At 34.8% G+C, this 25,683-nt stretch overlaps 2 protein-coding genes across 2 annotated transcripts; one reads left to right on the top strand and one right to left on the bottom strand.

The window, feature by feature from the left end:
- Positions 1 to 6,674: 6,674 nt before the first annotated feature.
- On the top strand, positions 6,675 to 23,180 carry LOC124824237 (pleiotropic drug resistance protein 2-like). Its single transcript, XM_047296647.2, has 20 exons — positions 6,675 to 7,363; positions 7,454 to 7,574; positions 7,798 to 7,943; positions 9,435 to 9,519; positions 10,027 to 10,317; positions 10,418 to 10,508; positions 10,800 to 11,700; positions 11,843 to 12,003; positions 12,122 to 12,225; positions 12,303 to 12,468; positions 12,869 to 13,003; positions 13,192 to 13,337; positions 19,041 to 19,373; positions 19,480 to 19,770; positions 19,933 to 20,016; positions 20,100 to 20,233; positions 20,340 to 20,567; positions 20,925 to 21,096; positions 21,169 to 21,423; positions 22,697 to 23,180. The coding sequence occupies exons 1-20, from the start codon at positions 6,969 to 6,971 to the stop codon at positions 22,964 to 22,966; spliced, it is 4,509 nt and encodes a 1,502-aa protein (XP_047152603.2). The 5' UTR covers positions 6,675 to 6,968; the 3' UTR covers positions 22,967 to 23,180.
- Positions 23,181 to 24,296: 1,116 nt separating this feature from the next.
- LOC124824236 (uncharacterized) lies at positions 24,297 to 25,654 on the bottom strand. Its single transcript, XM_047296646.2, has one exon. The coding sequence runs from the start codon at positions 25,145 to 25,147 to the stop codon at positions 24,581 to 24,583; it is 567 nt and encodes a 188-aa protein (XP_047152602.2). The 5' UTR covers positions 25,148 to 25,654; the 3' UTR covers positions 24,297 to 24,580.
- Between the last annotated feature and the right edge of the window lie 29 nt (positions 25,655 to 25,683).

Raw genomic sequence — 25,683 nt, 5'->3', positions numbered from 1 at the left:
CAATGTGAAATAAACTTAAAAAAAAAAAACTTCATCCAAAGAGGTATAATGTGGAAAACTTGCTAGAAGAGAAAATTAACAAATTTTTCCATAATTAAGTACATATGATACAAGCATGATAAATGTGAACACGATAACTTTAAATAAATTTCTAAAATTTATAAGCGTAAGTTTTGTACAGACAAAATAATTTTGAAAAATAAACAGATATACATAATTAAACTTAGAAAAGAAAGAAAATATAAATTGACGGGTTCCAATAAAATGAGATTCAATTCAAAACTAAAAATGTAAAAAAAAAAAAAAAAACTTACATGTCTACTTATATTCATTTCATCTCATTAAAATTAGAAGTTAAAACTTAAGATTAATTACTTGAAGGTAAATGACAATGTTGAATTTTTGTGGTATCTCAAAAGGAAAAAAATTATGAGAAAAATTGGAAAAAACGTCTAAATAAATAATAAAAATAATAACGAGCTAATTAAATGGTTTTTAACTATTAATATTTTAATCTTTAAAAAATATTTAAGATAAAGCTAAAGCTTTATTTATTATGTCTTTTATACTTATACCTTCCATAAGGTAATTTTAAAGAAAAAATTAATAAAAATGTAAGTGAAAAATTAATAAAACATAAATAAACAACTGAGATTAATATAATATTCACACTTTAATAAGAAACATGTTAATGATAAAAACAAACAAGTCTAAATTATGATTAATGATTAATGTATCCATTAGTATGTATTTTCTAAGAAAAATATACATAAAAAATAAAAATACATGAGTGAAAAAAAAGAGTACATGTAATTATTATTTTTAACAATATTCAGTAAATTATGGAGTATTTGTTATAAAGTTAATATATAATTAAAAAATATTTTGCAACCCATTCGTGTGTTGCATAGAACAAAAACTTCTATCAAGCAAAGGTGACCTATCTGTCTAAATTAACCATAAGGACTAGGACCTCCTGTCGTTCCCACACATGACCTACCCTCCTCTACGTGAGGACGAGTACTCACGAAACATCAGGATGAACCGCCAGCTTAGCATGCCCACTTTCATACTTTACAAATTTCAATATTCAATCATGAGTCATTTCTCCCCGGAACGCTCTCGTCCATAATCCACACCTTTCAATCCATATCATATTCTCTTCATCTTTCATTAATAATAATTTCCATTAAACATTTCGCACATAGATCCGTAAGGATACCAAATTATCGAACATTCAACCCTAACTCAGAACGAGACCGAACACTTGGAGGGAGACCGAGAGGTCTCCAGTTCCAGAACAGAATTAAGACCAAGAGGGTTACTATCGGGTTGAGAAAGAAACCGAGTACAATCATATATATAACAGGAACGACTAGAACGAGTGTTACTTACAAAGTGAGCCAATTAGATGAACTGACTCTTGAGAGCTTCCAACCGAAAAGACCATGCCCAATACTAAGACTCTAGGCCGAAACCAATTTAGACATACACTTAGGGACATCAAATAATGGTATCCGGTGAATAAACCGAACGTCAATGAATATACTTAGCCTTTGAAGAAGCTAAACACCAATAACCATCAGAATGCTAGTCAAAGGTTGAACACTATAGTGAGCGAACCCTATTGGGCTTGAACGAACGCTTTTATTATGAAGTTTAGCTTAAGTAGCTAGAACGAGTGTCTGGTGTAAGACCAAACACTTGCTTAGTACGAGCACTTGGTATAATACCAAGTGCTACTAAACTTAAAGAGAAGAGGCTTGATAAATATACTAAGATACTATTGAAGTAGTGTTTAAGAATAACTAAAATATACAATTACATATATATATACTTAAGTTTATAACAAAATACCAAGACACAACTATGCTTGGTCGAACGCTCAAGCACGGTATTTCGAAATGCAGACGCTCGTCCTCAACTAGGATTCTTCCCAAATGAAAGAATCCAATTCTAACCAAGTTCATTAGAAAACCGAATGGTCAAGGACCGTTCAGTAACAAACATACACTTTCATAGGTGAATTTCATACTTAGAAATCATTTATCTCAATTCAATTTCTCAACATTTAACTACATAAGTTCATACATCCATATCATATAAATTTCATATATTTCATACATCAGAACATATCACAATCATATTTCATTTCCAATCATCAAATCAACGAACGTTCATGCAGCAGAGTAAACATACAAATTAAATTAAATAAGCTTCCCTTACCTCTGAGCGTGAACGAACGTTCCCAGACGTAGAATTAAGGTTCGTCTGACTAAAATTCCTTCTACCCTCAACGCTCAACAGTTCTTCAAAAACTAACCAAATAGAAAACCAACAATGGCTCAGACGAGATGAAATCATGCAACCAGAATTTGGTTTGCATGTACCAGATAACGAACGGCTAAGTACAAGAAGAACTTACCAGTTCAGAACTCGAAACCTATCGGTTCAAACTGAAACCCTTGACGCCGGAAGTGCTTCTGCGACGCCTGAATGATGATCGGAGAAGAGAAATGGTGAGATTTGGTAGAGAGAAGCGAGAGTTTTTAGAGAGAAGAAGGAGAAATGAAAATTTCAGAGTTTGGAGAAGAAGGTTGCATGCAGAGAGTGTGATGTGAATTTTCAAAAAATCAGTTTTGCTTCCCACGTCAAAACTAACGTCCGCTCATTTGCCGACACCTGCCTTCCACTATCTGATTTTCGGATCCTCGTCGCTTGACACCTGGTATCCGTTCAAAGGAGTTTTTGGGTGCGTTTTTAATGATTCTGACATTTTGCAAGTCGGATTGTTTTGAAAATTATATATAAATAAAGAGTGGAGTTCTTTTAGTAACATGTACATAAAAATTTACCCTATATACACAAACTATAAAAAATATACAATTAAATGTATGGTTAAGTAACTGTTTTAAAAGTTTAAACATATTATACGTTGAACAAACGCAACTTTAGTTGGGAAAGTAAGTTGGATTATGAATGCCAATAGAATTTTCAACGAAAAATAGAACTAAAACATGTTTTCTTTTAGTATTTAGTAGAAAAACATTATGGTATTCACCGATTTTCTTATACCAACTTTAATATATTAAGTTCATAAAATATTACGTAATAGCCTAGAAAATTGTGTTTTATAATTTATAGTATGTATTAAATAATAAAATTATATTATTTTAATATTAAAAGCTTAAAATATAAATAAAACTTCTATAAACGAATTTTATTATCTTAAATCATATAATTCTTCTAAATTTTTTTTATAGTTTTTTTTTTTCACTTTTTTCTGTAGTTTTTTTATTGTCGTTTGATAAGAGATTATTAGGATGATTTTCCAGAACTCTCTACTTTTATTTGATTGATTTTTGGGACAAAGTAAATTGATTTTTTGTTCCTTTCTTTGGTTTGTTTAGTTTTTTTATACATGTGGATTATATAAGATCTTATGTGGTGTTTGAGTTTTCTTTAAGAATTTTTAATGATTAGTGACTCTAATGGTGTGCTCTGATCATGTTTGTGTTGTTCATAAAGACAAATAGAGCTTTTAGTACTTCAAAGGGGTGTTTATAAGGTTCTAGAGCTGTTTGGTCATCTTTTAAGTAAGAGAAGCTAATTGTCTTGTTTTAAAAGTTATATATGTTTTGAAAGTTGTAAATTTCATGTTTGGTTGGTAGATAATGTTTGATGTGCTGAAATTGGTGTTTGAGCTATTGAAAATATGGTTGTGTTAAATGTTTGTGTTATTTTCATTGTTTGAATTGGTATTGAATTGAAGAACTTAGGATATGATCATTTGAGGAAGTTGGTATGCACCCGACTTTGAAAATTGTTTTTGACCAAATTGCTAAATAGGGAATACTAATTTAACCATTTGAACATGTTCCTTTTTCTTCAAATCATAGTTTTAAGTTCGTTGATATCTGAAACAGCGTTTAGTAGTGACAATCTGGTGTTGAGCCCTAATTCATTGTGTAGGTCTGAGAGCATTTTAGCTTTAGATTGCCAGCATCGACCTTGTGCACAAAAATGCAAACACTTTGGCGTTGAGTGGTGACAAGACACTGTTGAACCTTACTTTTCAGTACAATTTTGGAACAATTTAATTCTAGGTCGCTAAGCGGCAGAAGGGTGTCATTGAGTGTGAATTTTGTATGAAGAATGACACTCAGCGTCAATATTGTCATTAAGTGTTATCTTTTGCAAAAGGTCTAGCGTTGAGCGCCACTTTTGAGTGTTAGTGTATATGTTATGATTTTTTGATATTTTTATTTGTTTGAGATGGATTACTATGGATAGGATGTATGTTTAATATGTATTATGGATTTATAACCTGGTCGTGATTATGTATGGTAAATGTTGTGGAAGGAATTTAAAAGTGAATTTTCTTGTAGAGATTTCAATAGTGTATATATTGATGTATGGATTCTGTATTGGAAGTTATTTTGTCACTCTACTAACCATCCAATCTTAAGTAGAGAATGATGAAGTATGTGGTGAGGGGAACAAAAGGTCATAGTCTGGGAGCTTTACCTTGACCAAAGATGTTAAAAAAACAAACTAACCATATGCGTAGTAAGGTGAAACCCATTGACAATGATTTTGTAGAGCAATAGAGGCCACCACAAGTACATAACTCGCCGAAGTCTGATATCAATATATACGTATATCCAAATGGTCGAGTCAAGTATGAATGATTGCATGTGTTAGAATTGTTGACATGATTGTTTATATGTGTTAATATCTCTACACATATTGTATGATTATTCTTTTTAGTACATTAGCTTACCCTTTAATATGTTTTTGTTTGTTTGTGTTCTCTTTTTGTTTGCAATGATCATCTTAATGGTGTGAACAAATGAAAATGTTCCAATCGATCCTATAGGGTGAGGACGATATAGCAACATAGTTTAGGATAAAATCCTATTGCGTATAACTCTTTCCTTTAGAAAAATTCTAGTTTATGTTGGTGCATATATATGACTTTCTATACTGATCATCACATGATAATGTGGATAACCGTAATATAATAGTTGTATAGTTGTTTCTTCTACTTGTTGATTATCATATTTATGATGTTTTATTTAGTAGTTATACACTATTAAATGAAATGTTACATTTTTTGTATTAGTGTAATTGTTCTTTAGGAAACCTATATGTTACAATGTGTAGTTTATGTTGTGTGCTCTGAGTTATGTTTGATTAGTATGTTAGTTTCTTTGAGTTAGACTGACAACTTTTATTTGTATAGGTAGAATTATGACATCTAGACCATCTCCTCTTCTTCTTCCAACTTCGGATATGTCAAATCTGACAAGAACAATTGAGTCTATAACAATAGTCCTTTATCAAAAGAGTGTTCCAATGATACATCAACACCAAATGATCCTAGAGTAGATGAAAGTTGATTGTTTAATAAGATTTCTTACAACAATTATATAATTGATTTTTTTTTTTACTTTTAACGACTGTCTTAGCCTAATAATCATTGTTTTCTTTGTTTTTTTTCATTTGATTTTTAATGATAATTCTCCTAAAATTTTCATAAAAAAATTATTTTATTTACAAATTTGTCGTCATGTCTTTTTTCTAGAAGAATGACTTGTGTTTGTCATTAATTTAGTCATTAAATATTTTTTTTACGAATGAAAGAAAGTAATAAATTCAAATAAATATTAATAATTAATAGTGAGTTAGTGATTAATTTAAGTCATTAAATGATTTTGTTTGCTAATGAAAGAAAGAAGTAAATTTAAATAAATATTAATAATTTTAAATAGTAAGTTAGTGAAACGATCAGTTCTACCAATTTGAAGGATAAATACCAAAATAAAGATTATTAATAGATTTAATCTTATTAATTAAAATAATTAATTGTTTTAAAATGTGTAAATTATCCTATCCCAAGGAAAGGTGAACTAATTTTTAAGAGAATACTTGTCACTAAATAGGTTATTTAAGTAAGATCAACGTATTGGCAAGTAAGTAATTTGTGCAGATTAAGAACCACTAAAAATGGTAAAATTTTCCACGAGTCAAATTTGCACACATACTCCAAAATTTTCGAGTGTTTTGCACGAAAATATTTATTTCAAATGTATCATTGGATGTGTGTATCCTTCTAATTTAATTACACTTTTAATAAATTAATAATTAAAGTAATACGTGATAGACTAAATTATCTTGCTTAGGAAGCATGCTTACATTTCTTTCATTTAATGAAAATTTGACACAACAAAAAGGAATACACATGCTGAAATCACTACAAACCACTCTATTTAATAATAATTACTATACAAACTATATTAAAACTGATTTTTAATTAATTGATGTGTAAAATATCTTACATAAACAACTGTATCCAATGAATTTGAAGTTGGAAAAATATCCATTGAACTCATTTGGATAATTATTATTAATTTGCAAAATAATGTCAATTGTCTCCTCCTAATTGTGTCCATGCTAAAACAAAAATAAAAAATTGATAAAATCTTATTATTAATAAAATATTGAATTCAGCAATTTTTGTCTCATTGAATCACTCTTAGTTAACGGATTACACTCCTCACAATATTTTTAGTCGGCCAAATAGAACCCTATAAATAATAACAAGTTTTGACATGGTGTGGTTTGGTAACAATTGCAAGCTATCTAAACTATATAGAACCCTACAAATTTCTTTGTCCACATCACAATTTGTTTTCACCTTCAATACTTTCACCTACATAAACACTTCTCCCATGGCAAGATTTTTCTGTGATGCCAAGTAGTAATATTTGCATCTCATCAGAGTGATTCCATGATTCAAAAATGGTTCCAATTTCCTTGTACCACCATGTTAGGACATGTGAGTGAGAGTGGTTGATCACTGTTCCTATCAAAGTTCACTTGATTCATTTAGTGTTTGAAGAAAGGTCACAGAGAAACTGACTTAGAACTACAACACTGACAAAGGGAGCCATATTTTGATTGATATGACAATAGAAGAAGAAGGTGGTGTTGGAGGAGATGGTGTGAGGTCAAGGAATGAAGGAAGGAGGAGTTGTTCATCATCAGCGAGCAGAGATTTGGCCTCAGCAAGGTTTGATGAGGCAGTGAGTAGAGAGAGTGATGTGTTCCACAGAGGTGTAAGGGAAATAGAAGAAGAGGAGGAGCTGAAGTGGGAGGCTTTGAAAAGGCTTCCAACATATGATAGAATGAGGAGAGTCATTTTGAAGCAAGTTTTGGATAATGGAGGAGTGAACTATGAAGAGGTTGACATCACCAAGCTTGGAGTGCAGGAAAAGAAGCATCTCCTTGAAAACATAGTAGGAACTGCTGAAGAGAACAATGAGAGTTTCCTCCATAGGATGAGGGATAGAATTGATAGGTACCCTTTTGAATGTTTTGGTCCTATATACTCCATACACTTAAACATTTTCCTCTGTTTCTTTGATCTTAATTGCTTTTGTTGTTATAGGGTAAGCATTGAGATTCCCCAGATTGAAGTAAGGTATGAGAACTTATCAGTTGAAGGGGATGCATATGTTGGAAGAAGGGCACTACCAACACTCTTCAATTCTACCATCAATGCAATAGAGGTATGTTCAACAACAAACATAAGGTTGTTTTTCAATTACATGTTCTTAGTTTTTCCGATCATGATCAGTATTTTACACAGCCTAATATCCTAAACATGACATTCAATAGAGAAAGTATTCAGTGATTTCTTAACTGATGATTTTATCAGTTTTCTGTTCTGGTTTTTGCACACATGTAGATGAATTACATGCTTTGCATAACATGAGTCTGTTTTTTTCACAGGTATTGGTGAATTATCTTGTAAGTCTTCTGTTTGGAGTTTTGGGATTTCTTAAGCTTTTGCCTCAAAACACAAAGGTTGTGAAGATTCTTCAAGAAAAAGTTGTCAATATTCTCAAAGATATTAGTGGAATTGTGAAACCGTCAAGGTACCTAATTAGTGTATAATTTCAATCTTCATAATGTGCATCTTCTACAGGATCTTCTGTATCTCACTAGACATGATAAGGGTTTGATTCTATTCATTTTATTTTAGGAATATGTAGGATTTCAATACCTAAATAATAAGATTTTAAATTTTTTTATTCATTTTCATTTTTCTCAGATTTTTTTGGGTTCCAATATATTCAAAAGAACCCGTCACACAAAATTTTTAATTTTAATTTTTTTTTTTATATTTTTAAATAAATTATATTAAGTTATTAATTATATTTAAGTCTGTACAAGTTGATAGATAAACAAAATTAACACTAAGAATTAAATTATATTTTTAGTTAATTTATAATATTAAGTTTTTTGTTTAATTATTATTATTGTAATACAAATTATTTACCTACCAAACTAATTAATTCTTATTTTTAAAAATGATTAAACGTGATAGTTTAAAATAAAATATTTAATATATACGTTTGTGTAAATGGATGAATTCAATGCATCCAGTCATCTTGCTGCTTTTGTATAAAAAGTTTGGACAGTGCTAAAGTTGAAAAATGGACCACGGAGATCAATTCGAGAAGTGAAGTGATTTTTTTCCCCTATATTTAGTTTTTAAAATTTATGCCACGTAATTAAAATTAAATTTCAATTTTAATACATAATAATTTGATATACAAAGTACAGAATTTGCCTATGTTTAACTAAAATATAATAATAATAATTTTTTAAATTTATAATTAATAACTTTGAAAACGATTTAGTGCGTAAATTTATGATTCCATCTACCTAAACTTAGAGGGACTACATAACACCAGACCTGATCAAAATTTATCAGTTTCAATTTACTTTATTATTTTTCTAATTTATTTCATGTTATTATACATATATGGATTAAACCTATTTTAGTGACTCTAAGTAATTTCCATATATGTAATTATTAAAAATGGTTATTCTTCATTAACGACATGTTTCCATTTACGTATACAAATTCTAATAGTCCTCATATGTACCAATTTATGAATAAAAATTTGAACATGTTAACATCAAAAGGAGATGAGGATAGATCTTGTTTTGGTTAATGCATATTTTATTTAGTTTATTTTATAAAAACTATTTTTGTATCAAGTTTTTTATTTCAAAAAATTCTAAAATAAAATTTAAACATGTTTATAAATGGTTTAACGCTAAAATTAATTTGTAGTATATAAATAAGAACAAATCTTATTTTATTAAGCTAAATTTTGTAAAATTGAGTATCTCAAAACTAATGATGTGATGTGAGTCATTTGTTAAATGTTTTTGGTAATTTGACAATTATGGCATTAGAAGTAAGATAATTATTGCTTAATAAAAAGACAACCAAGTAGGTAATTAATCCATTTATCAAATTTATTGCTAAGTCACTTTCAAAAAATCCGTCACAAACTGTAGTACCTAATTGATTCTGTTGGTAACTAAATTTAACTTTCTTTCTGTCTCTGCAGAATGACTCTGCTTTTGGGACCTCCAGGATCAGGAAAAACTACATTTCTGAAGGCACTTGCTGGAAAAATGGACAAGGATTTAAGGGTTACATATCCTCTTCTTCCCTTATTTTTATCAATAATCCATTTCTTTGGTGTTTAAAAAATTTTAATTTTTTTTATGGGAATTCATAGAAATACATAAAATAATAGAAAAATGCTCTTTTTGTCATCCCAATAAAAAAATAAAATTCTTTAGTACCCCAAGAATATATATCATGTTACAGTTTATTACACATTTGGTAATTAATGCCTTGAAAATTTTAAAAATTTGTTACACTGCTCAAATGCTTCCTCCATCACCCTATACACAAGACTCTTTTTACAAAAAATGTATGTTTAGTTTATATAATATAACATGCTTTGTTGTTTTGTATAGAAAACTCTACTAATGAGGGGGGTTCAGCAGGAAAGGATGATTTTGATTAATGTGTTGTTCACATCACTATGATATTAAGAATGATTATGAATTGTAAAATACCTTTTTACATAGTTAAGTTGAGATTATAGAGTTGATTTGTGATATGAACTCCATGAGAGAATTTCTGGGCAGGTATCAGGAAGAGTCACTTACTGTGGTCATGAATTGTCAGAGTTTGTTCCTGAAAGAACATGTGCATATATCAGTCAGCATGATCTTCACTATGGAGAGATGACAGTGAGAGAGACACTGGACTTTTCTGGACGCTGCCTGGGAGTAGGAACAAGGTATGATATGCTGGAAGAGTTGTCGAGGCGGGAAATAGCAGCCGGCATTAAACCAGATCCTGAGATAGATGCTTTCATGAAAGCCACAGCAATGGAAGGTCAAGAAACAAGTCTTGTTACTGATTACGTTCTAAAGGTTTGGTCACACTTTGTTTTGAATCATTTTCCTTGTTAGTCACAGGTATAGGCCACCAAACTTCAAGTTCTGTCATCTAACTTTTTGAGCAATGCAACAGATTCTTGGATTGGAAATATGTGCTGATATTATGGTGGGAGATGAGATGAAAAGGGGCATTTCTGGTGGACAAAAGAAGCGTTTAACTACTGGTATGTGGATACGAAATTTCACTCACAAGCATCTTGTTATACCATAACATAAGAAGCACATACACTTCAAAGTTATGTTACATTCTTGTTGTGTCTGACGATTTCTAAAATGTGCACATTGTACTGTATTTGTGTCCTATGCTGTGCCTGTGGTTTCTAGACAATGGTCTAGATGATTATACCATGGAGTTTTGAGAGTAAAATTATGTATGTCATATTAGATTAGATTCCTTTGCAGAATCATCCATTTTGCAGTTCTCATAAACAAGAACTTACATAACATGAATGCAGGTGAGATGTTGGCAGGCCCTGCAAAAGCATTCTTCATGGATGAAATTTCAACTGGTTTGGATAGTTCCACAACCTTCCAAATTGTGAGGTTTATGAGGCAGATGGTCCATATAATGGATGTTACCATGATAATCGCTCTTCTGCAGCCTGCACCAGAAACATATGAACTGTTTGATGACATAATATTGCTTTCAGAAGGTGAGATTGTCTATCAAGGTCCCCGTGAGAGTGTTCTGCATTTTTTCGAAAGTGTGGGCTTCAAATGCCCAGAAAGGAAAGGAGTTGCAGACTTCTTACAAGAGGTAACTTCCAAAAAGGACCAAGAACAGTACTGGTTCAGAAGGGACATTCCTTACCAGTATGTCACAGTGCCTGAGTTTGTAGCCCATTTCAAGAATTACAGTATCGGTCAGCAACTACATGAAAAGATTAAAGTTCCATATGATCCTAATGAAAGGCATCGCGCTGCATTGGTGAAGGAAAAGTATGGCATCTCCAAATGGGAACTCTTCAAGGCATGCTTTTCAAGAGAGTGGCTTTTGATGAAGCGCAACTATTTCTTATACATATTCAAGACTTTTCAGATTACTATAATGGCTCTGATTGCCATGTCAGTGTTTTTTAGAACAGAAATGAAACATGGTCAACTTGAAGGTGCAGGAAAATACTATGGTGCACTATTTTTCAGCCTCATTAATATAATGTTCAATGGAGTGGCTGAACTTTCAATGACAGTCATCAAACTTCCCATTTTCTACAAGCAGAGAGATTTCCACTTTTTTCCAGCATGGGCTTTTGCATTGCCCATTTGGGTTCTCAGAGTTCCTCTCTCTCTACTGGAATCAGGATTATGGGTCATCCTCACTTATTATACTATTGGCTTTGCTCCTGCAGCTAGTAGGTACGAGAATACAATATCTAGATACTGAGTTTCTCAATGGAACTGAAATGCAATAACTGGTTTACTCTTCCATCATTCGTTACTCCTTAGTTCTACTGACTTGAAAATTTTGTTTTATGTTGTATATTATAAACTGTCACAGGTTTTTTCGTCAGTTATTGGCATTCTTCTGGGTGAATCAAATGGCTCTGTCCCTATTCCGCTTTATTGCTGCAGTTGGAAGGACAAAAGTTATTGCACACACACTTGGTTCCTTCACAATATTAGTTGTTTTTGTCCTAAGTGGATTTACTGTTTCAAGAAGTAAGCAACAGTTATTCTTTATACTATCAATATCACATACTCCAGAGATTTAATAGTATCTCTTTCATATGAAATTGTCTCATTTAAACTGATTACTCCAACCTCTGTCCATTTATAGAGGATATTGGACCATGGATGATATGGTGCTATTATAGTTCACCTATGATGTATGGTCAAAATGCAATAGCCATCAACGAGTTCCTAGACAAAAGATGGAGTGCTGTAAGATCTTAGTGTTTCTTTGATCTTATAAACACAAGATCATTATTAGTTTGTTGCTGATTCTTCACTTTTGACAGAAAAATATTGACCCAAGGATCCCTGAGCCCACAGTTGGGAAGGCTTTTCTTAATGCTAGAGGCATTTTTACAGAAGACTATTGGTACTGGATATCTGTGGCTGCCCTTATAGGATTTTCTTTGCTTTTCAACATTTTTTTCATTCTGGCTCTAACCTATTTGAATCGTAAGTTTCATTACTGTATTGCTTTGTGTTACATTACATGCTTAATACGATGTTTCTTATATTGTTCTAAAATTTCTTTCAAATAAAAAACAACATATTTTTCCTATTAGGTGGGGTCAGGTTACATGGATCATATGATGATACAACATAATTTCCTATGGTAGATAGGCAAATCATATAAATCTAAATCTTCTTAATAGAAGAATTTGTGATAGATTTTTATTTTTGAAGAAGTATAAACGAAGATTAGGAAGATGCTTATTTTTTAAACGTAACAAAAAAAAAAAAAAAACAGACAGAAAACCACATCAAGAGAGCATTGCTCCATGGTAGAAACTGACCATCCTAAAAACCATTCTATAGAAGCATCCTCTGATATTGCTTTGAAAACAAATTGCAGCGTTTGGAAATTCAAAAGCTATTATAATGGAAGATGAAGACCAAAAGAAAAGCACATTTGTTTCATCCTCAGTAGAAAATATGGCAACTGTAACCACAGAGCACAGTTCAGCTTCAGTTGGCAATTCGTTTGAAGGTAAAGTTTGATTTTCTCTTCAAATAATCCGCAACGAGATCATAAAAAGACAACATTCTCCGGTAAAAAAAATTGTCACTAGTATGTTGTATGTTAAATATAGCTTTTGTCTATACACCTAAATGTTTGAGTAATGTGCCATTCACATATATTGGAAATAAACACAAAGACAGTTGTAATTATTACAGGTATTGATATGGAAGTAAGAAAAAGTGCTCATAGCTCAATTCCTAAAGCTCCAGTGAATACAAAATCCAAGAAGGGAATGGTGCTGCCATTCAGGCCTCTGTCACTTGCATTTCAAGATGTGAATTATTACATCGATATGCCACTTGTAACCTCCAATTCCCTCCTCTAGTACCTCTTTAATCATACCCTCTAATTCTAGATAAAATTTTATACAATTATTTTTTTTATCATTTTCTTTGATTTTTTGCATTTTCCTGCCCATGCCAGATTTTCCCCCTTACACTGAAACAAAATTTCACCATGATTCCATAATTAGCAGTTGTGTGTGTGTGTGTCTGTTAGGTTCTTTTAGGCAAAGAGCCGTAACAGATAATTCTCCCTTCTCACAACACTCAAACAATAACCAAGAAATTAAATGTATGAGTATTTCATTAATTCTGTAAAGTATGTCAAACAGAATGACAAGTAAGAATCCCAAGGAAGCCTCCCTTCCTCCACTGGAAAATGTCCAGTCTAATTTCCCAAGAGTAAAATATCTCATAAAAAAAACCCCTCTCCACTTATTCTACTACTATTTATACTATCTTGCCCCTCTAACAAACTTCTAACAGACTTTCCCTCTTAACTTCCTTTCCCGCCTTTATTTCTCCTAACATACACTTTTATTCCTCTATCAATACCCCCCTCCATCTCAGCAACCTTGTCCTCAAGGTTGAAATCCGGAAACTGGTGCTTGATGTACCGTTCCTCTTCCCAAGTTGCTCCTTCTACTCCACCCTCCTGCCACTGGATCAGAACTTGGGACACCTTTTCTCCTTGTTGATCTTTGTCTCGCCTCTGCAATACCTTCAAAGGTCTGTATAATGGACCTTGCACCTGTAATTCTTCCGGCAATTCTCCTTCCACCTTATTCTCCCCTACAGCTTTCTTCAATTGTGACACATGAAAGATCGGGTGTATTCTGGCTGTTTCTGGCAGCTGCAATTTAAAAGCCACTGGACCCACTTGTTTTTCAACCAAGAAAGGTCCGTAATAACGAGCAGACAGTTTGGGATGCAACTTGGTTGGCATTGACACTTGTCTATGGGGCCTTATCTTAAGGAAGACCCAATCTCCTTCTTTCACACTAGACTCCTTCCTCTTTCTATTCGCATACTGCACCATCCGTTCTTGCGCTCTAGCCAAATGATGTTGCAATTGCTTGAGAGCTTCATCTCTCGTTTGTAAGTCCTGTGCCACCGCTTCTACCACCGTTTCTCCTGGAATGAATCTGTTTAGTGTAGGTGGGGCTCTGCCATAAACCGTCTCAAAAGGAGTGCATTTTGCTGCTCCTTGATAGCTGGTATTATACCAGTATTCAGCCCATGCTAACACGGTGTTCCATGCCTTCGGTTGTTCTGAACAGAAACACCGTAAATAGGTCTCCAATATCCTATTCAATACCTCAGTTTGGCCATCCGTTTCCGGATGGTAGGCAGTACTCATTCTCAATTTGGTGCCCTGAATTCGAAACAGCTCCTTCCAAAAAATGCTAATGAAGAGAGGATCCCGGTCACTAACAATTGATACGGGTATCCCGTGCAATCGCACCACCTCTCTTACGAAAATTTCTGCAATTACCTTTGCTGTATAAGGATGCTTGATGGGGATAAAGTGCCCATATTTGCTCAACCTGTCCACCACCACCAGTATCGTGTCGAACCCCTGAGATTTTGGCAATTTAACCACAAAATCCATACTTACTTCTTCCCATATTGCCTTGGGGATTGGCAATGGTTGTAGAAGCCCCTGGGGAGATGATGCCATATATTTGTGTTGCTGACAGATCAAACAAGCAGCTACATAATCGGTCACCCTCTTCTTCATACCCCTCCAGTGAAAAGCCTGAGCGAGTCTCCTATATGTTCGATATACCCCTGAATGGCCCCCTATAGTCGAATCATGGAATTCTGCTAAAAGCTTGGGTATCCATTCAGACTTCTCTGAAAGCACGAGCCGTCCTTTAAAATGTAATCTCTCGTTCTCCATGGTGTAAGCGGGATGGGAGTCAGGATCTTGTTTTATCTCTTCCATTATTTTTTTCAGTCCTTCATCATTCTCTACTTCCTCCAAAAGCTCTTGAAAATCAGGCCAATATGGCCTGGATATACCTTGCAGCATCTTATCCCCTTCTCCCCCATCTTCACCTTTTCTAGATAATCCATCGGCCACTCTGTTTGAAGCTCCCGTTCTATAATAGATATCAAACTCATACCCCATGAGTTTTGCTAACCAGTTCTGCTGGTTTTGAGTGGTTATGCGTTGCTCCAACAAATGTTTCAGGCTTTTCTGGTCTGTAAATACACTGAAACGTCTTCCCAGTAAATACGGACGCCAGTGTTGAATGGCTAGCACCAGTGCCATCAACTCCTTCTCATACACCGACTTGCCCAATGAGCCTTCTGACAATGCCTTGCTGTAATAAGCTATGGGCTTCTTGTTTTGTGACAATACCGCTCCTATTCCTTTCCCGGAAGCATCACATTCCACTTGAAACGCCTGTGAAAAATCAGGCAGAGCTAGTACAGGAGCAGTAGTGACTGCCTTCTTCAATGCTTGCATGGCTGCCTCCCCCATTTCCGTCCACTCAAACTTCCCCTTTTTTAAGAGATCTGTGAGAGGTCTCGCGATCTTCCCATAATCTTTTACAAATCTTCTATAGTAACCGGTGAGTCCTAAGAAACCTCTCAGCTCTTTGATACATCTGGGCGCTGGCCAATCAGTCACCGCTGACACCTTCTCACCATCCATCTCAACTCCTTGCTTTGATATCAGATGACCCAAATAGCGAATCTGTCTCTTACCAAATTCGCATTTTTTCTTGTTTGCAAATAGCCTATGTTGCCGCAGCACCTCCATCACTTGTCTGAGGTGATCTTCATGAGCTTCCCACGATTTGCTGTACACAAGGATGTCGTCAAAAAAGACCAACACACTCTTCCTCAAGAAAGGTCTCAACAGTGAATTCATCATATCCTGGAAAGTGGCCGGAGCGTTTGTGAGGCCGAAGGGCATTACGAGGAATTCGTAATGTCCCACATGAGTCCGAAACGCTGTTTTTGGGACATCGTCTTCCTTCATCCGTATTTGATGGTACCCCGATTTAAGGTCCACCTTGGAAAAAAAATCTGCTCCATGAAGTTCATCTAATAATTCTTCAATCACGGGTATGGGGTATTTGTTTGGGATGGTAACTTTGTTTAAAGCTCTGTAATCAATACAGAAACGCCAGCTCCCATCTTTTTTTTTAACTAAAATAACCGGGCTAGAATATGGGCTGTTACTGGGCCTGATAATGCCCAAGCCCATCATCTCCTGTACCTGTTTTTCTATTTCAGCTTTCATCAGATGAGGGTATCTATACGGTCTTACGTTTACAGGTTCGGTGCCTTCTTTAAGGGTTATCTGGTGATCAACCCGCCTGACAGGAGGAAGTCCCTGCACTTCCTCGAACACTACCTCGAATTCCTGCAAAATTTCCTCTAAATTTTGTTTTTGCATGATGGTTAAGTCTTCTTCCCTTAGCTGTCCCTCTGCTGTTTCAGCTTTATACATACTCCATACCACCGCCACTGTCTCTATCTCAGCTTCCTTTTGCAACATTTCAGGGGTAATTAATTTTTTCATTAATGTGCTGTCCCCCCTTAACACCACCTCAGCATCTGCTGACCCATACTTCAATGTCATCTTCTTCCAATCCACCCTTATCTCTCCCAATTTTGCTAACCACGCCACTCCCAACACTACATCCACTCCACCTAAATCAAATATGTAGAAATCCTCTCGCACTTCCGCTCCCTCCAACGCCACCGACAGCCCTTTGCAACACCCTTGTGTCTCCTTTCTCTGGCCATCTCCCAAACATACCCGATAGGGTGGCGTCTCCTCTTTCTCTAACCTCAGTTCGTCGACCAAGTGAGCTGAGATAAAATTATGACTCGCCCCGCTGTCGATTAATACGATGATCCTCCGCTCTCGAACCCATCCAGCCATCTTCATGGTGTTGGATTGCGTCACCCCCCCGGCTGAATAGACCGACAGCTCCATGCAACACTGTTCTGCTTCTTCCATCGTCTCCGCATCTTCCTCGTCGTCATCGGCTCCCATAATCATCACCTTAAAACTCCTCTCTGCGCAGCGATGCCCGGGACTATACGGTCCGCCACAGTGAAAGCAACGGCCCTCCTCCCTCCTTTTGAGATATTCCGAATATGGCAGTGTTCGCACTCCGCGATTCGACCCGCCACCACCGGACGTACTTTCGACTTTCGAACCGGCGGTTCTGGTCGTTGCCTCTTTCTTCTGACCCATACCTCCATTGCTGCTTGTGCGTCCCTCCGATGGCCCCCGATAGATCTCCGTGCTAGCCACTGTTCCCCCACTGACAGCGTATTTTCCCCACGTTGGTCCTCCTTTACTCCCCGCGCCTCCTTTGATCACCCTCGATATCAGCCCCGATTGTTCTACGTCTCGTGCCCTCTCCATTGCGGTTAATAAATCGCGAGGGTCGTATGGTCGGACAAGATCCCTTAATTCCTCTTGGAGTCCCGCAAAGAAATACCCCAGCAACTGTTCCTCCGTCACGCCATCCGCTTGAGCCACCAGGATTTCGAACTCCCGAACATATTCCGCCACCGATTCTCGTTGTCTCACTGCCGCTAATTTTTCGAAGATCGTTCCCCGGTGTCTACCTCCAAATCTCCTGACCATCGCCTCCGTTAACGTCGCCCAGGTATGTTTCTTAACTTTCTTCCGCCAAAAACGAAACCAGTAGTTCGCTTCTCCCTCCATGCAAATGTACACCAGTTTCATCTTCTCCTTTTCAGTTACACTCTGTATTTCAAAAAACTTCTCTGCTCTCGCAATCCATCCCGTCGGATCGATCCCTTCGAAAGTGGGTAATTCCACTCTCTTCATCCAACTCTTCTGTACATCCGCCCTTTCTTCCTCCGATTCATCCTCCGATTCGTCCTCCTCCGTCTCTCGACTTCCATTAACCGAATGACTGCCCTCCGAACTCCTTCCCTGGTTCCTTCTTCTCTCATGTTTCCCCAATCGTCTTCCACGGTCGCGATTCCCGTCTCGAGCCCTTCCTCTCATCTCCTCTCGAATCTCTTCCAACATGGCTTCCATGGACTCGAACTTTCCTTCCCACCTTTCCTCCAGTGCATTCATCTTGTTCTCCATCGCGCAACTCCTCCGATCTGGATCCGGCAGGTCGGACCAAATCTGTTAGGTTCTTTTAGGCAAAGAGCCGTAACAGATAATTCTCCCTTCTCACAACACTCAAACAATAACCAAGAAATTAAATGTATGAGTATTTCATTAATTCTGTAAAGTATGTCAAACAGAATGACAAGTAAGAATCCCAAGGAAGCCTCCCTTCCTCCACTGGAAAATGTCCAGTCTAATTTCCCAAGAGTAAAATATCTCATAAAAAAAACCCCTCTCCACTTATTCTACTACTATTTATACTATCTTGCCCCTCTAACAAACTTCTAACAGACTTTCCCTCTTAACTTCCTTTCCCGCCTTTATTTCTCCTAACATACACTTTTATTCCTCTATCAGTGTCTAAATGAGACAATTGACACCAAGAGTCAAATGCACTTACACCACGTAATAACTTTCTGTAGAATATAAAATTAACCAATCTAACTGCACATAGAAACGAACTGCATAGAGACCTTCAAAAGGATAACAGTTTGTGTAATGGAATGATCTAACTCAAAACAGTAAGTTCGTGAAATTATATAGTGATGTTACCACTTGAACATGTTCAAAAGTCAGTTTGGTAATTTGTTGTCAGGAAATGAAGAAACAAGGAATTGAAGAGAATAAACTCCAACTACTAAGAGACATAAGTGGTGCTTTCAGGCCTGGGATTTTAACAGCATTAGTTGGTGTAAGTGGTGCTGGGAAAACCACCTTGATGGATGTTCTTGCAGGAAGGAAAACAGGTGGTTATATTGAGGGGAGCATCAGCATATCTGGTTATCCCAAAAACCAGGCAACGTTTGCTCGGATCAGTGGTTACTGTGAACAAAATGATATACATTCCCCAAACGTTACAGTCTACGAATCGCTGGTGTTTTCTGCTTGGCTGCGTCTCAGTAACGAGGTTAATAAGGAAACAAGAAAGGTATTTTCTTTAAGCAGTTTTCATGTTAAACTTCCTAGCATTGGCTCTTTAGGTGTCTGTCTACTTTGAAATGTCACAGTCTACTAATTTAGTTCCTATTTTGCAGATGTTCATTGAAGAAATTTTAGAGCTGGTTGAGCTCCACTCATTGAGGCATTTTATAGTAGGCCTTCCTGGAATAAATGGCTTATCAACGGAGCAGAGAAAGAGGCTCACCATTGCTGTAGAATTGGTTGCAAATCCTTCCATTATTTTTATGGATGAACCAACAACCGGTTTAGATGCTAGAGCTGCAGCAGTTGTTATGCGTACTGTCAGAAATACAGTGGATACAGGTCGAACTGTTGTCTGCACAATTCATCAACCAAGCATTGATATATTTGAAAATTTTGATGAGGTGAATACTGAAATCTATTTAGCAGTAAAACCCCACAAGAGTTTTATAAAGTCAATGTCTAAAAAACTATTGAAATCTTGGGAACTAATATAGGAGTTATTTTTTTGTTATGGTTTTTAAGGCATGATACTCACTCACCCTTGAATTACATCTTTATGTCAGCTGCTTTTGATGAAGATAGGTGGACAAGTGATATATGGTGGTCCCCTTGGTCGGAATTCTCAGAATCTTATTGAGTACTTTGAGGTAAACCTCTGCTGTTATAATGTCTAAATTCTTGAATCAGTATGTGCCAGTAATCTCACTAATTGTGAATGAATCATTCAAAGGGTATCACAGGAGTTCCTAAGATTAAAGATGGATATAATCCAGCCACATGGATGCTGGAGATCACTGCTTCTGTTTTTGAGTCTCAACTTAATGTGGACTTTGCAGAATTATATGCTAAGTCAGACCTTTATCAGTAAGTGGCACTAGTGATTGTTTTTCTAGGATTCCTGCTTCTTGTCCAAATTTATCTGTACTTTCTCATGATGTTTTACACAGAAACTTTGATAACCCTTTTCCAGAAAGAACCAGGAACTTATTCAGGAAATATGCACACCAGTACCTGGAACAAAGGACCTTTACTTTCCCACTAAATACTCTCAGTCATTTGTTTCTCAATGTAAAGCTTGCTTCTGGAAGCAGAATTGCTCCTATTGGAGGAATCCAGAGTATAATGCCATCCGATTATTCGTCACAATAGTTATTGGTATCATTTTTGGACTTATTTATTGGGACAAAGGAAAAAAGACGTAAGTTGAAAAGCAATTTCACTGCTTGATTAGTACTTGTTGACATCTACATTATTTCCAACTTAAAAAAACAATGACACGGTTTTATCCAAGAGAACTTACCATTTTTGTGCACCATATGCTTACCCCAAGATACCATTCCTGGAAAAACTAGATTTTGTGAGGAACTACATATTTCGGAACCTAAATGGTGTTGTAGGCCTTTGAACAGATACTTCAACTATATAGTTGAAGAATGAACATGTTTTCTGTCCATGGTAACAATTGCATATAATTTAGATAGGTAACAATAAGACCATAAAAAAGAACTCTTGTTTGTGCATGATAAAAAATTGACAGTAAATATAATTTGTACAGTGAAAAGGAGCAGGACCTGTTGAATCTCCTTGGAGCTATTTATGCATCAGTATTTTTCCTTGGAGCCTCCAACACTAACAGTGTTCAACCTGTTGTAGCAATAGAAAGAACCGTTCTATACCGTGAAAGAGCCGCAGGAATGTACTCAGAATTGCCTTATGCAATTGGTCAGGTAGAAGAAAGCATCTATTAAATAAATTATCAAAGTTGGACAATTCATTAAGAAAAAGTACTGATTTTGCAGGTAGCAATCGAAGTAATTTATGTTGGAACTCAGAGTCTAGCCTATTCCATTATTCTCTACTTGATGATTGGGTTTGAACCACGTTTTGAAAATTTTTTGTGGTTCTATTACTTCATATTCATGTGCTTTATGTACTTCACACTGTATGGAATGATGACTGTAGCTCTGACACCAAACTATCAAATTGCTGCAATTGTTATGTCCTTCTTCATCAATTTCTGGAACCTGTTCTCTGGTTTTCTTATCCCAAGAACGGTATGTATGTCTATTACAACAGTTATCACACACACATGTATTCATAATATATATATATATATATATATATATATATATATATATATATATATATATATATATATATATATATATATATATATATATATATATATATATATATATATATATATATATATTATGTATCCATCCTATATTAACTCTGAAAAATTTACTCCTCGTTTTAACATTTCATTTTTTTCTTAATATAATTGTTATGATAAGTAATTAACGTTTAACAGTTAGATAAAGAAAAGAAAAAAGTAAACGATGAGGATGGGATGGGATTTGAGTAACTTGTTCTCTTCTTATATATATTGGAGATCCTAGATTGACTAGAGATAAAACAAAATTGTAGTATATACGTAGCTACAAATTTTATCCTATAAGTCTGTTTTTAAGAGTTAGATCTAAAGTTCACTTCAAGACATGTTATCAGAATTTATCTTAGCAATGTTTATTCAGCCTTTTCTGCTACCTCCAATCAGACCACCCACAGAAAAATTTTGTTTCTTTCATCAAGCTTTTGTCTATATAAATTAGTTATTTAGGAAATAAACTTGTCTAACATTGGTAAGGTAAACTTGTTAGCAAGTTAGTAGTTTCAAGGACCAATTTGTATGTGCATTAGGACTAAAGAAACACTAGTAGTCACTTTCATGCAGAAGATTAAATTTTAACTCAAGAATATTATATGATGGTGTCCAGACCCAACTAAGGTTCTAAATATCAAAATTGCAATTTTGTTGTGATCCTTGACATCGTGAGAAATTGTGAATAAAATGACTATTGCAGCATGGGAAGCTAAAGATCCTCGATATAATGGTTGAAATCATGGTAGTAGACCAATTTTTAAAACCTTGGACCCAACCAACAAGGTTCATACTGTATGTGAGATCCTAGAATAAAAAGTGACCCTTTAAGGGCATCAATGAATCCTTGAAAACGTTTAAAATTTCAATTTGTTGGAATTGTTTTTCCTGAGGTAGACTCTGATATCAGAGTTGGAATATCATTTCTATTGAGAAAGACCACAAACTGATGTATGAGTTGTTCATAAGATATTTGATACCATTTTCATCATAAAACCTTAAAAGACTCAATATTTCTGGGTCTTGTTTTTCTCTTTTACTATTCAACTTTTTCAACTCACTTAAAATCCTAACACAATAGACCATTTTTATGTAGGCTAAGTGTACTATTTGATTTATTTCCTTTTGGTGAAACTAAAAGTTACATTTCATTCATTATGCAGCAAATTCCAATATGGTGGAGGTGGTATTATTGGGGATCTCCTGTGGCTTGGACTATATATGGATTGGTGACATCCCAAGTTGGTGACAAAAATAGTCCCATAGAGGTTCCTGGCTTTGGAGTCATGACAGTAAAAGATTACCTTGACAGGAAGTTGGGCTTCCAGCATGACTTCCTTGGAGTTGTTGCATTAACTCATGTTGCTTTTTGCCTCCTCTTCGTTTTAGTATTTGCTTATGGCATCAAGTTCCTTAATTTCCAGAAAAGATAGTCAATCACACAGGAATGAGTATGAAATTGTTGAGCAGAAAGATATTGGTAGAGCTATCTGTAGGACAAAGATGCATAGTTTTCATCATTGTTTAAGTTGCAATTTGATTGCTATCACTTCTCGATTTCCTTGATTTGTAGGTGTCTCCTAATTGAGGGGTTGAATGTATGTTTTTAAGTAAACCCATACATGAAAAATCAGTGATTTAAATACAGTTATCAATTTAGTGCAAACAAAAAGAACTGGATTAAACTGTACTTTTGGATAATGTTGACTGAAATGAAACAATTTTCTTCAACAGTTCTAACATTCTCGAACTCAAATAATTTTTTTTTAATACATCAACAGACTAAAAATAAGACCTTGAAGAATGTTCGAACCAGTTTGACTTGTACTAACAAATTTTACAGTTCTGATTTAACTGGCATATTTGTAAAAGTTTTTTTAATTTTAAGTTCTAAGCATAATTAATTAATTTGTTTGCTAATTGTAACTTTATTCTCCATCTCTAATCTTTAATTACGTTACACTTATATATTATTATTATGGAGTACAAATAAAAAGAAATAAAGTAAAAAAGTTCATAATTATTTTACTTAAATGAAAATTTTAGTACATTTCTTGGTTTCTGTAACCTTTAAAGACAGAGTTAGTAATATGCTAGTTATTCTATGTATCAAAATATTAGTTCTTCGATGATATACACAATTAATAAATGTTCAAATTATTGTAAATTTAGATTTAAATACCATCACACATATACTGTTCTACAAATTCATATTCATTTTCAACTATTAATAATACTAGATATGTTGAATTACTATTTACTCCTCATAGTTATATAAATTTTACCTTTTGGTCACTGTATTTATAAAAATTAACTATTTTATATTCTTTTAATCTTTACAATATAATTTTTAACCTGTTTTAGTTCTTACCGTCTAAAGCTATAAAAAAACATAAAATAGTATACTTACTAAAAGGAATGATTTTTAAGTGCAAAGAGGCAAAATGTATTTAACTATAAGGTTCAAATGAGTCATTTTATTTAATAAAAGCAAAGTTTAGTTGCGGCCACAATAATATGAAAAATATATATTTATACGGTTGATGTAGTTTTTAATGTAAATATTAAATTTTCCTCTTAATTATATTTGACTACCCTAAAATATATTTTCTGTCTAACTCTAGTAGGAACTACACAAACTATGGCTTGAACATTGCTATGCAGTGACAACCACAATATAGTTAATCAATGATCAACAACGTCTTAAACCAAACTTGCAGAATTGTCTAGTTATTAAAATTTGTGTCAAATACACAAACCACATTCACCATAGCATACACTGTATACTCATAAATCATTGGCATAGAGAATACAATTATATGATGAGAAAATTAAATTCTGCTTTTGCTTGACAAAGCACAAAGAAAAGAATAAAAAAACACAAGCAACATATTACAAAAACATGGTTATTCAAACATACTTAGGATATAAGATATGATTAGCGAGCTTAACAATGGACACAAGTGGTTCTATTCAAGCAAGGCACAATGGTTCTGAACGTATGTATTCTCCGGCACTCAACAGGTTTGATGCTTTCAGTACCAAAATTAATCTGAATCAGATGATGATGATGAATCTTTGGCTTTGGAAGTTTTTTTCTCTATTTTCTTTCCCTTCTTCCCTTGTCTTTCTTCCTTGTGGTGGTGGCTCTGGTGAGGCTCAGTGGAGAAATCTGAGATATCCAGGTGCACACCAGGGTCGTTGGCCTGATAACTTCCACCAAACATGAGTGAATTGTTGATGGCTTGGAAGTTGCTGTTAACAAAGGTGCTCAGTGCCTCTGGCTCATCACCATGAGAATGGGTGCCTGATTTATCATCCAACTCACTTCTCATAGTGGCACCATTGTTGTTACCTGCAAGGGTGACCATGCTCAAACCATGTTCCTCATCCTTCTCCAAATGGTAGTGGGTTGAGCCTGATTTGTGAAAATCAGTGGCCCTGTGAGTGATGGCAGAGACCATGTCCCTAATGTCTTTATTCAATTGCCTGTGCTTCTCTCCCTCAGATGGAGAGGGATTTGGCTGCACAGGTGAAGGCATTCTTTTTAAGGTAAATGAAAGAAATTGTTCAGTGAAGTGTGGTATATTTTCTGTCTGATTTGTGTTCAACATGAATGTGGATGTGCTTATATAAGGGAGCCGAGGGACTCCATTGTGGGGAATAAAGTGAATAGAATGACTTGAATGGCAATAAAAGGATATTCATCTAATCAGCACAGAAAAGATGAAGGAAGGATTACTTGACATTGGGTTAACCTATTATGCTTACACTTTGTGCTTTTATTTGCCATCAATGATCATTGTGAGGGAAAATAACATTTTCAGGTTGATTTAGAAGCTAAAATGGACAAGCCATTGTCAGGTAAAAGTCACAAAGACATATAGCCTTTAGCATCCAACTTTATTTTTTTTTCTTTCTATATCCTCCTACAGAATTTTGGAAGTAAATATGGGTCACAACTTCCCGTATTTAAAAACTTAAGTCACTACCTTGGATAATCTGAAGTATGGTATAATTTTTTTTGTGTGCAGAAGAAATGCACGTTAATGCCAAAATAACATTAAAATTAAATACCAACGGTTCCAACTGCTCGAACAATAACTTATCCAAAATCATTGACAGTTACTGATAAACACCAGACTTGGTC

This window comes from Vigna umbellata, chromosome 8 (assembly GCF_029865625.1).
Source record: "Vigna umbellata cultivar VRB3 chromosome 8, Vumbellata_1.0, whole genome shotgun sequence".
In the NCBI taxonomy this organism is placed as follows: domain Eukaryota; kingdom Viridiplantae; phylum Streptophyta; class Magnoliopsida; order Fabales; family Fabaceae; genus Vigna; species Vigna umbellata.
This window is presented reverse-complemented; position numbering and strand designations above follow the sequence as displayed.

Excerpts from the sequence above, each read along its gene's own strand:
- LOC124824236 (XM_047296646.2), bottom strand. The coding sequence starts at position 25,147 with ATGTTGAACACAAATCAGACAGAAAATATACCACACTTCACTGAACAA.
- LOC124824237 (XM_047296647.2), top strand. The coding sequence starts at position 6,969 with ATGACAATAGAAGAAGAAGGTGGTGTTGGAGGAGATGGTGTGAGGTCA. Across the intron at positions 10,509-10,799 it reads AAAGAAGCGTTTAACTACTG|GTGAGATGTTGGCAGGCCCT; the intron begins GTATGTGGATAC and ends ACATGAATGCAG. Across the intron at positions 12,469-12,868 it reads GGCTCTAACCTATTTGAATC|CGTTTGGAAATTCAAAAGCT; the intron begins GTAAGTTTCATT and ends AACAAATTGCAG.